Source organism: Musca vetustissima, unplaced genomic scaffold (assembly GCF_032173495.1).
Source record: "Musca vetustissima isolate MV318-11 ecotype Yass unplaced genomic scaffold, APGP_CSIRO_Mvet_v1 utg31019, whole genome shotgun sequence".
In the NCBI taxonomy this organism is placed as follows: Eukaryota; Metazoa; Arthropoda; class Insecta; order Diptera; family Muscidae; genus Musca; species Musca vetustissima.
The window spans coordinates 250,273-262,478 of NW_026879417.1; the positions used below are offsets into that span (position 1 = coordinate 250,273).

Consider the following 12,206-nt stretch of genomic DNA (forward strand, 5'->3'; position numbering starts at 1 on the left):
GTATTATGTTTCTTATCACCTACTAAAAAACTACAACTATACAAAATGTAAATATTATTTAAGCAAATAAAATTAATACTCAAATTCTATTAAAATAATTTAATAAAAACGTACTAATAACAATTTATCATAACAATTTATCATTAAAAAAGGAAATATGAAATTTATATGAAAAAATACATATTTGAAATGTGTGCAATTTAAACGAATGAGAAAACAAACAAATAGCAATTAAATAATATAATATTATTTATAAATACATAATAAAATATTTATAAAAAAATATATAAGACTTTACGATACCTTAACTCACCGAAATTAATCCTATTAAGCAATATTAAATATATACAACAAATAAAACAACAAAAAACATGAACTTCCAGTGTTAGTTTACTAATAATAATCAACAACAATATTTCAAAAAAAAAAATGTTCACAACTTAATACTTTGCCTAGGTCATATAGCAAATTAAAGAAAACACAATTATCATTTATTTCCTTGCCTTCATATAACCTAATTTGCTATATGACTTATGTATTTCCCAAACCATTTTTTATTATTATTTAATATTTAATTTAAGAATAAAACACACAGCACAAAAAATCATATAAGCAATATGTAAAATGGGGTTGACAATCTCAACAAGAATTCAACTCCCCAACTCATTTTAAAAGCAATTATTAATTTAATTTTATTATATACATATACTTCTATATACTTATTATTTTTTAAATAACTTTATGTTTTAAAACATCAACAAAATAAGCTACTTAATGCAATTTAACGCTCAACTAAATGATATACATGAAAAACAAACGCATATATATTTTATATATATTTAAAAAAAAATATTTTTATAGTTAAATAATTGTGCAAAAATAAAAATACAATTTAAATATATATTTACATGAATTGAAAATATTAAATAAACAAAACACACAAAAAGCATATTTAATAATCAAAATTAGTTTATTTTTTATTTATAGGGGGGATAATGGCCTATTAAAGGAGGTCTACGGGTGGCGAATTCATGCCTTAATCTTCTCTTGGTGTCAACTTTTTAGTCGCAAAATGCCAAACAGAATAGGATTGTAATAAAAAAATGTAGCAAACAGTAGATTAAGATTAGTTTTTAAATTAAATTTGGCACATTGTAATATTTTTACCAAGTAATTCCATAGACCTATCTGTCAGCAACACCCACTGACTGTTTTTTACTTTTTATACCCTTCACCACACTGTGGTACAGGGTATAATATGTTTGTGACAGGCAAAAGGAATCGAGATAGACCCATGGTTCAGAATATGCATAGCATCACTTTCTGAATCGATTTACGCATGTCCGTCCGTCTGTCCATCAATGTATTTTTGTGAACAAAGTACAGGTCGCATTTATGATCCGATTTGGATGAAATTTGGCATAGGTCACTTATTTGGGCCAAGGACGAACCCTATTGAAATTGGGAAAATTCGGTTCAGATTTAGATATAGCTCCTATAAATATTTTCGTCCGATTTAATGTAAATGATGCACCAAAGTCCCTATATATCTTTCGATTTGCACGAAATTTGGCACAGCGTTATGAATTAGGTCTAGAATGATATGTGTTAAGTTTCGTGAAAATCGGTTCAGATTTAGATATAGCTCCCATATATATTCGTCGTGTGTTAAGTTTCCTGAAATCGGTTCAGATTTAGATATAGCTTCTATATCTGACCAAATGAAAAATTTAGTATCGGTTGCAGAATGACATGTTTATGGATCCAATTTCATTTTACTGGCCCTTTAAAAATGCGACGTGTGTTAGGATTCATCTGTTGAATATACCCAAAGTGGTGAAGGGTATCATATAGTCGGCCTCGTCCGACTTTACTACGTTCCTTACTGGTTTTAATAATGGATAAATATGTTTTAATTTCCATTTAAAAAAAAATACAATTACATTTTGTAATTGTTATGCGATAGTATTGGTGATTTATTTTGGGATACAATTTGTATTTATTCCTTGAATGTTGATAATGATGATGGGAAGCTGATTCATCTTCTCTGGTAGTTCAAAGTTATACCCGGAACGTCCATCTGCTATACGATGCCGGTTTACCCGATTTCCTGACCAATTTTAGGTTACCAGATAGCTGCTAATCTTTAATCGATTTCTTGGTAATATCCTTGCCCACTCAGAAGTTCTTCAATCTGAGCTTCAAACGACTATATATTCTCTAGCTCTTTCAGAAGGCCATAGTAGTCCTTGAAGACCTCTTTTAACCACAAGCATCCTAACATTAATGCACTTAATGACATCAAATTATGGAAGAACCGTTCCAATTTTCACTTGACCGTTTTCCTTTATTGATACTTCAGATGGTTGTCCTTAGAATATATTTGTCAATAACAGAAGTCTTAGAATTAGGTCGTATAACTTATGAAGTCCTTCCGCCATCTAGGTAAAGAAGATCTAAAACAAAATTGTAACCATTAGCTCCCAAAGACCCTCAGAAGTCTACATATAAAATAAGACCACCAAGAAGTAATCTAATCAATGAGTCCCCTCAGAAGTTCTTCTAACCATAAAAGGCAATTAGTAGGACTTTTAACATTAGAATAACCCCATTATCTCTTCCCCCTTTAAAAAAATCTCAATGACTTTCCTAAGGGTATATAACTATATAGAATATTCTCAAAATGTAACTTGTAGGAGCCATTTGAAAACCGCTCAGTCGACGCTCTAACTACAAAAGAAACCAAACATCCACATTTTTAAATTCCACAAGTTAACGAAGCCTTTCCTTACCTTAAAACCTTAGAGCATTAATATTTTCTTCTTTTTTTATTTGTTTTTCAAAATTTTTATTTTTTATTTAATTTCTATTACATCTAAAAACCCACTGCTTATAAAACTAAACATCCACATATATCTTTTCTTTCGTTTGCTTGTCATCATATAATGGGCATATCCCTTAAGAAATCTACTGATTTGTGGTACGTCTATACCAAAATCTTGCACGAAAATCATCTGAACATGTTAGGAATGCCGGAGAATTTGGTGAGTGGGTAATAAAACGTACCGGGCCATTGTGACCCAATGACATTAAATTCAAACGACTGCCATTACGAGAATTCCATGAACACAACGATGTGGTGGCTTCATCCGGAAAGAGAACATAATCTTCGGTGTGATTGAAAACGGCCTGGGTATTGTGTTCTTGTTTACCGGTAGTACCGGCACCGGTATATGTCTGGATGGGACGACTGGTACACAATTCCCAAAGATAAACCAAGGAATTTTTACCCGATGAAAGGAGATACTGGAAAAACAAAAACATTTGTATTTATATCTTTTAATAAATATTAGAGATCGTCTTACCTTTCCATTTCGAGTAAATTGTATGGAAAATATTTCCGCACCATCATGTGCATCCGGTATGGTGTTGATACAACGACCACTAACACCATCCCATATTTTTATGCTACCATCAATACTACCACTGGCATAGAGTTTGGCGGTTGGAGCAAATGCCACACACGTTATAGAACCGTTGTGATGTTGCGAACCAATGGCACTGACAAAACACTGAGCCGTCTGAACATCATAGAGCCTTAACAATGAATGTTCTGTCCCGATTGCCATATAGTCACCAGATGGATGAAAACTTAAACACGTTACCGGTTCACAATCGGTAAAAACTTTATGGGCCTTCTTAACCGATGGCTTGGCAATGTCGAACAGCTTTACAGTACCATCCCTTGAGCCCGAGGCCAATATATGCTCCTTGGGATGAAATTCCAGATAGGCTACTTCATCGGTATGATCGTAAAGGGTACGTATAACAGGGTGGCCTTGTTGCTCACGTCCCGTATCCAATTCTTCGGGTGCCGATTTGGCCAACATACGTTCAACATCTAAAATTTTAATACTAGCATCCTGACTGCCGGTAGCCACCAGTGTGCCATCATGACTGAAGGCCCCCGCACGACATGATGCCTTGTGTGAGGTAACGTAGGCTGTTTCATAGGATGCCGGTTCGGGTGCCATGGCTGCTGCATCAGGTTCAAATTCCAAATCAATACAGGGCAAAACATCATCTTTGGGTGGAGGTTCTTTATCCGCTAATGTCTGCATGCCCGCAATCATTACATGCAGTAGACGTTCGCTAGGAGTGCATTCATCTGCCTTCACCAACATGGACAATTCCATGGCGAATTTTTCCAAACCATCGTACATAAGTTGGCTGTAGGGGAACAATAATTTGGTTATTCTGGCTACGAAAAATATCCCAAAAGTGGCTTACCTTATAATGAGCCTGTAGAGGATTTCCCGATTTTTCACCAGATTCCTGGGATCCAAGATTTGTATGTCACGCATTGTTATGGAGTTATAGGGTGAGTTTCAGAATCAAAAATTACAAATCCGTAGAAGAGTTAATAATGAGCAAGCAATTTGAAATTCCTAGTTCAGGGGTTTTCCGGCAGCTCTGAAGAAACTGCGTCCTCTGTGTGTTTAGCCGACACCGACAGAAATATTGAAAAACGTTCCACCTGTTACGAATGGGATGGGAAAGTCAAAATGCCCGGTAAAGAAGAAGTCAAAAAAGAAGACGGATAGTTCACATACAGAGTTTGCAACCCTGTAAACTGAAGTGAAAGCAAAAGAGCCGAGGACCAACCAACAGCTGATCTTGTTATTCTTTATAAAGTGCTGCCAACATATATTTTTTTTAATAAACACGTCAAATATATTTTTTTTTAAACAAAAAAATTGTTCTGAATTTTTTTCTATACAAAAAACAGGTTTTCGAAATTTTTTCTATACGAAAAACAGGTTTTCGAAATTTTTTTTATACGAAAAACAGGTATTCCAAATGTTTTCTCTATGAAAAAAAAATTATTTAAAATTTTTTTCTGAAAAAAATTATTTCGGTTTTTTTCCATACGAAAAAATGTTTTCGATTTTTTTTTCTATACGAAAAAAATGTTTTCGAATTTTTTTCTATACGAAAAAAATGACCTCAGTGGGAACTGAGGTCTGTTCGAATTTTTTTCTATACGAAAAAAATGTTTTCGAATTTTTTTTCTATACGAAAAAAATGTTTTCGAATTTTTTTCTATACGAACAAAATGTTTTCGAATTTTTTTCTATACAGGTTTTTTCGATTTAAATTTTCCTCTCCAAAATCTATTAAAAAAGCAAAAGAAATCATAAACAAGATATTTTGCCATTCGCCATACTGTTTGCGCCATTATCTAAGGTATACCATACTCTCAAAGTAGGCAACACTGTTATAGGTAAATATGTTTGACATTTGACGCTACATCTTCTCTCCCTCGCACTCTCCTCTCACAGTTCATATTGAGTGAGCACGTGTAAACATTTGTTGTGCATTTTGGAATCACACGGTTTATTTATTTAAAAAATAGAAATAATTAATTAATTTAACAAATTTACAATGAAAATTCGTAAAAATCATCGTGGGAAACGTTATCGTTACAATGTGAATAGAAAAACTTTGAATAAAACCAGATCCTCGACGGGTAAAATCAAGGAGTAAGTAAACAATGAATTTCCAGCATGATGTTTGATTTTAATCAAAATCCAAAATGTATTTTACAGCCCTGCCTTTAAGAAGCTATGGGAAGACTCCAAGAGGCCGGGTACAAATTTCAAAGAAATGGGCCTGTGTGTAGATCCCAATAAATCGGTGCCAATACCAAATTTCAGAAAAGATCGTTTGAAAATTACAAAATTGGTAAATGGATTCGAGGAAGAAGAAATTACCGAGGATGATATTAAACAAGCAGAAGAACCCAAGAGGGGACATGTTGTTGCCGAAATGGAAGAAATGGCCAAACAAAAGGCGGAATCGAAATTCAGGTATAGAATATCAGAAAATATTAGATTTATTAAATTTGTATTTTAACTATTTTGTTTGTTTTTCTTTTACTCCAGATTACCGAAAGGTGTCGTTAGCCATATTTCATATTTCATGGATAAATATAAATTCAACTACAAGGCAATGGTTACCGATCGTCGCAATCACGATCAATGGACGTGGAAACAATTTCGCATGAAAATTAAACAATTCATGAATATCAAGGAACAATTTAATGTGTATTTGGAAAAACGTAATCTACCGCTGGATAAAGAATTAGATTGGGAAGAATATAATTCGGACAGTGAATGGCAGTAGATTTGATTTTCTATTTTTCTGTATAGATTTAATGGAGCCTTTATTAGTATGTAAGTTTGTTTATTCTTTTAGTTTAGAATAATAAATATTAAAAGAAATGTAAAAAAATTGTGAAGAAATTTTAGATATTTTGTAGGGATTTTTGGATATAGATTATCTATACTAATAAAAGAGTAAAGTGATTGACTGACTGACGCCCAGACGAAACGGCTGAAGCTAGAATCTTACAATTTTGGGTGAGGGTCACTCTTGGTCCAAAGGTGTTGGTGTGCGCCTTTAAAAGGGGTAACCCTGAAAATAATTGATAGCTCGAAGAAGAAGAAGAACAATTACTAGGAAACAGCTGATTATTCCAATTACTTAAATGTCAATATTAGGGAATAATATAAGAAGAAAATGGAAAAATTAAACGAGGAAAATGGCAGCCAGAATTTCCTGGCAAAAATTGTAAGAAAAATCTGCCCTTTTTGATTTTGCCTGCGAAGAAGATTGGATGCGTGGCTCCCTGTAACCGTCGAAGAAAAAAAAACAACCAAAGTTTTTGAGAAGTGAATTCATCTGGTTTATTTGTTGAAACACATACACAAACAACACAAAATACAAACTATTTTAAAGAAAATCTGAAGCCTTTAAATAATTAAGCAACATTAAACGAAAAAAAAGGCTAAAAATTGAAAGGAAATTTATAACAAAACAAATAGTTTTCAAAAAATTGAAAATTAAAAGAAAATTGAACCTTTTTTTAAAATTAAACAAAGTTTGAAAACAATTTAACAATATTGAAAAAAAACCCAAACAATTGACTAAAATTCTAAAGCAATGAATATAAATCTTAAACCTAAAAATTCATGAAGAATTGGAGCCTACAAGCCACACCATCGCCCATCCAATCCATCGAGGGAGGCGCAGAGTTTACGCCATTGCTGCTCCAGCGTGGCTTGGTATCATTCCCAATTGACACTGAAACTTATTTAACTCCGGACAGACAGACGGACGACTAAGCTACATAATTAAATTCCGCGGTTTTTCCTGAAAAGAATAAATAAATTAAAAGGGTGAACAAACGAGTTAATATTAAATTTTTTACTTACTTTGTGTTGGTATGCAGGTACGCGACATTGAACTGAGCTCAATTCAAGGTTAGGTTACCAGGCATTGTTTAGATCGTCGATTTAATGTGGTATCGACCTACATTCCTTTGTTCGTCCTCATCTGGAATTGAAAGCAAGAAAATTATTATTTACATTCTGACCGAGGAATATAATTAAAAAGCTGAAACACGAACTAATTCGTACATACTTACGTTTTGGGAAAAAGCCTTAGTCACAAGCTGCCGTCAAGGTTCTACACTCTGGGTGCCCGCCGTTAAGCCCTAAAAGTACAAAAAGAAAAGAATACTTTCGAAAATTGATTTTTATTGGCAATTCTTTGTTTTTTTTCTGAAATTTTTATATTATAATTCGCTGTAAATTGTTAGATTTTGATTCAAATTACGATGGAATGAATTGTTTTTTTTTTGCCAAATATGTAATATAGTTTTAATAAATATGTACTGGATTAAACCTGAAAAGATAAAAATGTCTTCGGCTTAAAGCCCTATTAAAAAGGTGGTGGGGATGGGATAAAATATGGTAAGTCAAGGGTCAGATCTGGGACGTCCAGTATGAGTAGACGTCATGGCGAGAGGTGTTCTCGGAGGGAGGGCTATCTCCTGGCTGGTCAGCCGCCAGGAGCACTGTTTCTGTGAAGAAAACTAATGTTATTTTGGGATTTGGTTGCAGTTAGGTGAACGTTTTCTTCTATTTAATTTTTTTGTTGACATGTTTCAGGCTTCTTTTTACCCCCTTTTTGATTTAGTTTGAAGTCCGGTATGATTTTTTTTTGTTTGTTCAACCGAAAAGATCTGCAAGTGGCAAGAACCAACCCCCAATCCGACGAGCCATAGCCGCGCTAAACGACAGCATACCGGCAACGCCACTTAATGGTCAACACAGCGATTTCATTTCGTTTTTCTTGAACACGGTTGTTACAAAATGGCGCCCAGAACGTGGGGCCTGAGACATGTTAGCTTTTAATAATTTTTAGTCGTATTGTGTAAATGTGTTTACCATGAATCTTTAATGAGTCCCGTCTAGGTTTAATTAAGAGTCCTGACGCGTTGCTTCATCGAAGACTCAGGTAAACATCATTTATATTTGGGAAAAATATGATTTTTATTATTTTTTTTTCTAGTGGCTTAGTCGTTCTAGTTTAATACTTCTAATGGCACTAGCTTTTTAATAAACTTTCATATTTTAGTAAAGTTAAAATTTCAGATTTCTTAAAGTTATATCGTTGAAGAAATTCGTCTGGTTTATCAGTTCTCATTTGTGGAGACCCGTCCAAGCAGCCTATAAGAAGGCAGGTGACGCGCTGCTACGCAAATATGAATTGTTATTCTCAAACGAATTTGTTAATTTGGGTTTTTTAGATTTTAGTTTCTGTCTATATTTAATTTCAGTACCCGGAATTTGGTAGCTGATCTCAGACTTACCTAGAGTTTCCATTCGGTCCTGCGACAATTTTGGCTTCCGACCATTGGTCGTATTGTCATGGAATCTTTTAAGGGAGGTCTGAGTAAGCCGCCTATTCCATTTTAATTTTTCAGTCCATTTCAATTCTAGTTTTGCCAGTGTAGCTCACCAAATCCCTGTAAAAAGTGAAACATATTAAAATTCATACAGAAACAGTTTATTTGACCTTGACTTACCACTATTTTGACCAGAAATCCACCACCTAACATTATTTGAATTTTTCCAGTTTATTTTCATCAAAATTATTCTGCCGGATAATAGAATTTGTAAAAGTGAAAAGTGTGAATTAATTGTGAAAGAACTGAATTACATTGAATTTATTTTTTTAGTTTACTTACCACAATTGTTTTTATTTTTTTTTTTTCTTTAATTCAAACCACCGTGTGGTTTACTTTCGAGCAAATTCTTTTGACAGATTTCTTTTTGATTTTTTATCGCTTTTTCTGAATTTTTTTTGTTTACTAATTTGGTTATATCAAAAAGCAATATGCCTCTTACTAGAGCTGCGAGTGCAGGTTTGGCAGGTAGACCGATATTAGGGCAAAATGGGGTGGTAACCACTTCCGAATCTACAGCCGTAAGCAGTGTTGTTACCGCGGTTCACAGCGCACCTTCTAACGCACAACAGGTTACAACTGCCGCGCATAGTGGTCCCATTGCTTCTCATATCGCACATTTAGCACATGGGGACGTCCCAGCTCAAGGTGTTTCATCATCAATGTCCAATTCATCGGCACCGCCACCAGTTCCATTAAGCATGCAAGAGGCCGCTAACTCGTTTAACACGTCTTTTTGGTCACATGGAAGCGTTGCCTCGCCAAACTATAGTGTTTTGACCGGGTTGCAGAATAGACCAGTTGTCCCGCCAGCAGATCCAGCAGTCAGCGCAGGAGTCAGGGAAATTATTAATTCTGCCATCGCCCTGTCCCAATTGCAGTACCGTCAACAGGAAGAAGAAAGATTGAGAGCTCTGATACCTCGAATTGCTGAAGCGGCCAAGCGTTCGTTGTTGGGAGACAATGACGGCACTAATCAAGTATTTTCACAAGCCGGCTTGGCGATGCCAGCAGCGGCACCACATGCACCAGCGCGCACATCCCGGGAGTCAGTCATTCTGTCTTCACATGCATTGGCGTCAGGCTTAACGTCTCAGCAGCCTAATTTAGCAAGGGGTTACACACTACCATATCCGGAGCGAGTAAATCCACCACCGATTCACGATCCTAGACCGTTGTCACTTGGTCCTTTTAACCAACCGCCACCAGGGTTCACATCAAGTGGTGCACCAGCACAACCACCAACCAGCTTATCGGTACCACCACCAGTCGCCGGAGTCCAAACTCACACAATACTGCCGGCCGAGAGGTTGCCTAATATCTACAGCAGAGGCATGCGGACAGAGCCACACGAGACACATACCAGTCCACATCCCAGCAATATCATCTCAGAAATCTCGGGGCGTTTTAATTTGGCGAAATGGGGAGTATCTTTTGATGGTACCGACAAAACCATGAGCGTCCAAGAATTCATCTTCAGAGTGGGTGAACTTAAAAAAGATTATAATTGCCCTGATGAAGTATTGATCACCAAATTTCACCAACTTTTGGAAAAACCAGCTCTCGATTGGTATTGGAACCACCGGAAATTGGTCCAGTTTCGCACATGGAAGGAGTTGGAAAGTGCTTTGTTGGCGCAATACCAAAGATTTGAAAATGAATTCCAGCTTCAAATGCAGATTTTAAATCGGCGTCAACTACCACATGAGAATTTTGAAGATTTTTATAATGATGTACTGCGGCTACGGACACAGCAAAAGTCGCCATACAGGGAGCACGAGATAGTGGAAATAATGAGAGGCAACCTTAAGCCGTCTTTAGCCCAAATGATCTTCTCGGCTCAGATAAATAGCTTGGGTGATTTTTATAGGCAGGTGAAGAAAGCCGAAAATCTGGTATGGACCCAAAGACAGCAACGCTACAACACACCACAGAAAGTGCATGAGCTTGAATGGCAGATGGAAGAGGAACCTCGAGGCGATATTGAAGTTGATGCCGTGACCATGACATCCAAGTATAAATGTTGGAACTGCGGTGTTATGGGTCATAGCTGGATGGAGTGCCGGGAGCCTCGAAAGATTTTCTGCTATAGGTGTGGCCAAGAAGGTGTTACCGTCCCCGATTGTCCGAAGTGTCAGGGAAACCGGCACAGGAACCCACCTCAGTCTGGGCAGGTGAGGTCAACCCCAGTTTAAGCCCAGAGCAGAGTAGTAGTAGTTCCAGTATTAAAGTTTCTATTTTGAAGAATGTAGAGCAAGAAAGTAGAAAGTCAGAAGTAAAACCGAGATTGAGAGAGTTGAAACCACTTCATATCAGAGTAAGAGAATATTGCGAGGCGAGAGAAAGAATTTTTGGTCAAGTTTCCAATAAAATTAAGAAGGCTAGAGAGCGATATAAGAGGAGAAGACGCATTCGTCAGGAAATAGCCTCGGCTACCCTATTTGAAGGCGAAGATAATCGTTTATATACCAAACTGCATATCAATGGTGAAGAAATAGAGGGATTGCTAGATAGCGGAGCCTCCGTTTCCTGTCTGGGGAAAAATTGCCTTAGCTTTGTGGAGAGAGCAGGATTGGAAATTAAGCATTTCCATTCTTTTATTAAAACAGCAGATGGAAGCCCACATAAAATAGTTGGCAGGGTGACGACTAATGTAAAATTTAGAAAGCAGGAGCATCCTATCATATTCTATCTTGTTCCTTCTCTGAGCCGTGAGTTGTTTCTGGGGGTAGACTTCATGAAACGTTTCCAAATGTTTGCTCAGGTGGACGGTTTGTCACTCCAGGAAGTGAGTCTCTGTGGTGAGCCAGAGATCAGTGATGTTAACAGCCATTCTTTAGACTAAAGCTGAGGTCCATTCAATCGACACCCGCGATGCAACCCCGGTGAAAGATAGGCATTATCCCGTTTCCCCGGCTGTGCAGAAACTTATGTATGCGGAATTGGATAGGATGATAGAGCTAGGTGTGATTGAAGAGAGTTGTTTGGCTAAAGCAGGACTCACAATAAATGTAACCAAGTCGAAGTTCTGCTTCAAAGAGCTTAGGTACTTGGGTTACATTGTTGGAGGTGGCAAACTTAAAACTGATCCGGCAAAGGTGGAAACAATAGTGAAGTTTACATACCCGAAAACAGCAAAGCAAGTGAGGAGTTTCATGGGTACGGCAGGGTGGTATCGAAGGTTCATTGCCGACTTTGCCACCATTGCGGCTCCCATCTTCGAAACCCTCAAGAGAAGGAAAACGATTCACTTTCCCAGAGGAGGCCAAGGTTGCATTTGACAAACTGAAACAAGCCCTTGTAAGTAGTCCTGTCCTGACACACCCAGACTTTAACAGACACTTCTATGTTCAGAGCGATGCATCAGACTTGGGAATAGGAGCAGTATTAT

At 36.5% G+C, this 12,206-nt stretch overlaps 2 protein-coding genes and 1 long non-coding RNA gene across 3 annotated transcripts; 1 reads left to right on the forward strand and 2 right to left on the reverse strand.

The window, feature by feature from the left end:
* Nucleotides 1–2,964: 2,964 nt before the first annotated feature.
* On the reverse strand, nucleotides 2,965–4,364 carry LOC133324326 (cleavage stimulation factor subunit 1-like). The gene is made up of 3 exons (XM_061533171.1): nucleotides 4,291–4,364; nucleotides 3,366–4,230; nucleotides 2,965–3,306 (listed from the first exon to the last, which is right to left on the reverse strand). The coding sequence occupies exons 1-3, from the start codon at nucleotides 4,362–4,364 to the stop codon at nucleotides 2,968–2,970; spliced, it is 1,278 nt and encodes a 425-aa protein (XP_061389155.1). The 3' UTR covers nucleotides 2,965–2,967.
* A 1,054-nt stretch (nucleotides 4,365–5,418) lies between these two features.
* LOC133324323 (nucleolar protein 16-like) lies at nucleotides 5,419–6,189 on the forward strand. The gene is made up of 3 exons (XM_061533169.1): nucleotides 5,419–5,543; nucleotides 5,610–5,870; nucleotides 5,946–6,189. The coding sequence occupies exons 1-3, from the start codon at nucleotides 5,446–5,448 to the stop codon at nucleotides 6,184–6,186; spliced, it is 600 nt and encodes a 199-aa protein (XP_061389153.1). The 5' UTR covers nucleotides 5,419–5,445; the 3' UTR covers nucleotides 6,187–6,189.
* Nucleotides 6,190–6,477: 288 nt separating this feature from the next.
* On the reverse strand, nucleotides 6,478–9,061 carry LOC133324327 (uncharacterized). The gene is made up of 4 exons (XR_009754119.1): nucleotides 8,936–9,061; nucleotides 8,720–8,875; nucleotides 7,278–7,558; nucleotides 6,478–7,215 (listed from the first exon to the last, which is right to left on the reverse strand). It is a non-coding gene; the product is annotated as an uncharacterized LOC133324327 (long non-coding RNA).
* Between the last annotated feature and the right edge of the window lie 3,145 nt (nucleotides 9,062–12,206).

Bases quoted from the DNA above. Each gene is read 5' to 3' on its own strand.
- LOC133324326 (XM_061533171.1), bottom strand. From the start codon at position 4,364: ATGCGTGACATACAAATCTTGGATCCCAGGAATCTGGTGAAAAATCGG. The intron at 4,231-4,290 runs GTAAGCCACTTT...GTTCCCCTACAG, and splicing joins CTCTACAGGCTCATTATAAG to CCAACTTATGTACGATGGTT. The intron at 3,307-3,365 runs GTAAGACGATCT...TTGTTTTTCCAG, and splicing joins AATTTACTCGAAATGGAAAG to TATCTCCTTTCATCGGGTAA.
- LOC133324323 (XM_061533169.1), top strand. From the start codon at position 5,446: ATGAAAATTCGTAAAAATCATCGTGGGAAACGTTATCGTTACAATGTG. The intron at 5,544-5,609 runs GTAAGTAAACAA...TGTATTTTACAG, and splicing joins TCGACGGGTAAAATCAAGGA to CCCTGCCTTTAAGAAGCTAT. The intron at 5,871-5,945 runs GTATAGAATATC...CTTTTACTCCAG, and splicing joins AAGGCGGAATCGAAATTCAG to ATTACCGAAAGGTGTCGTTA.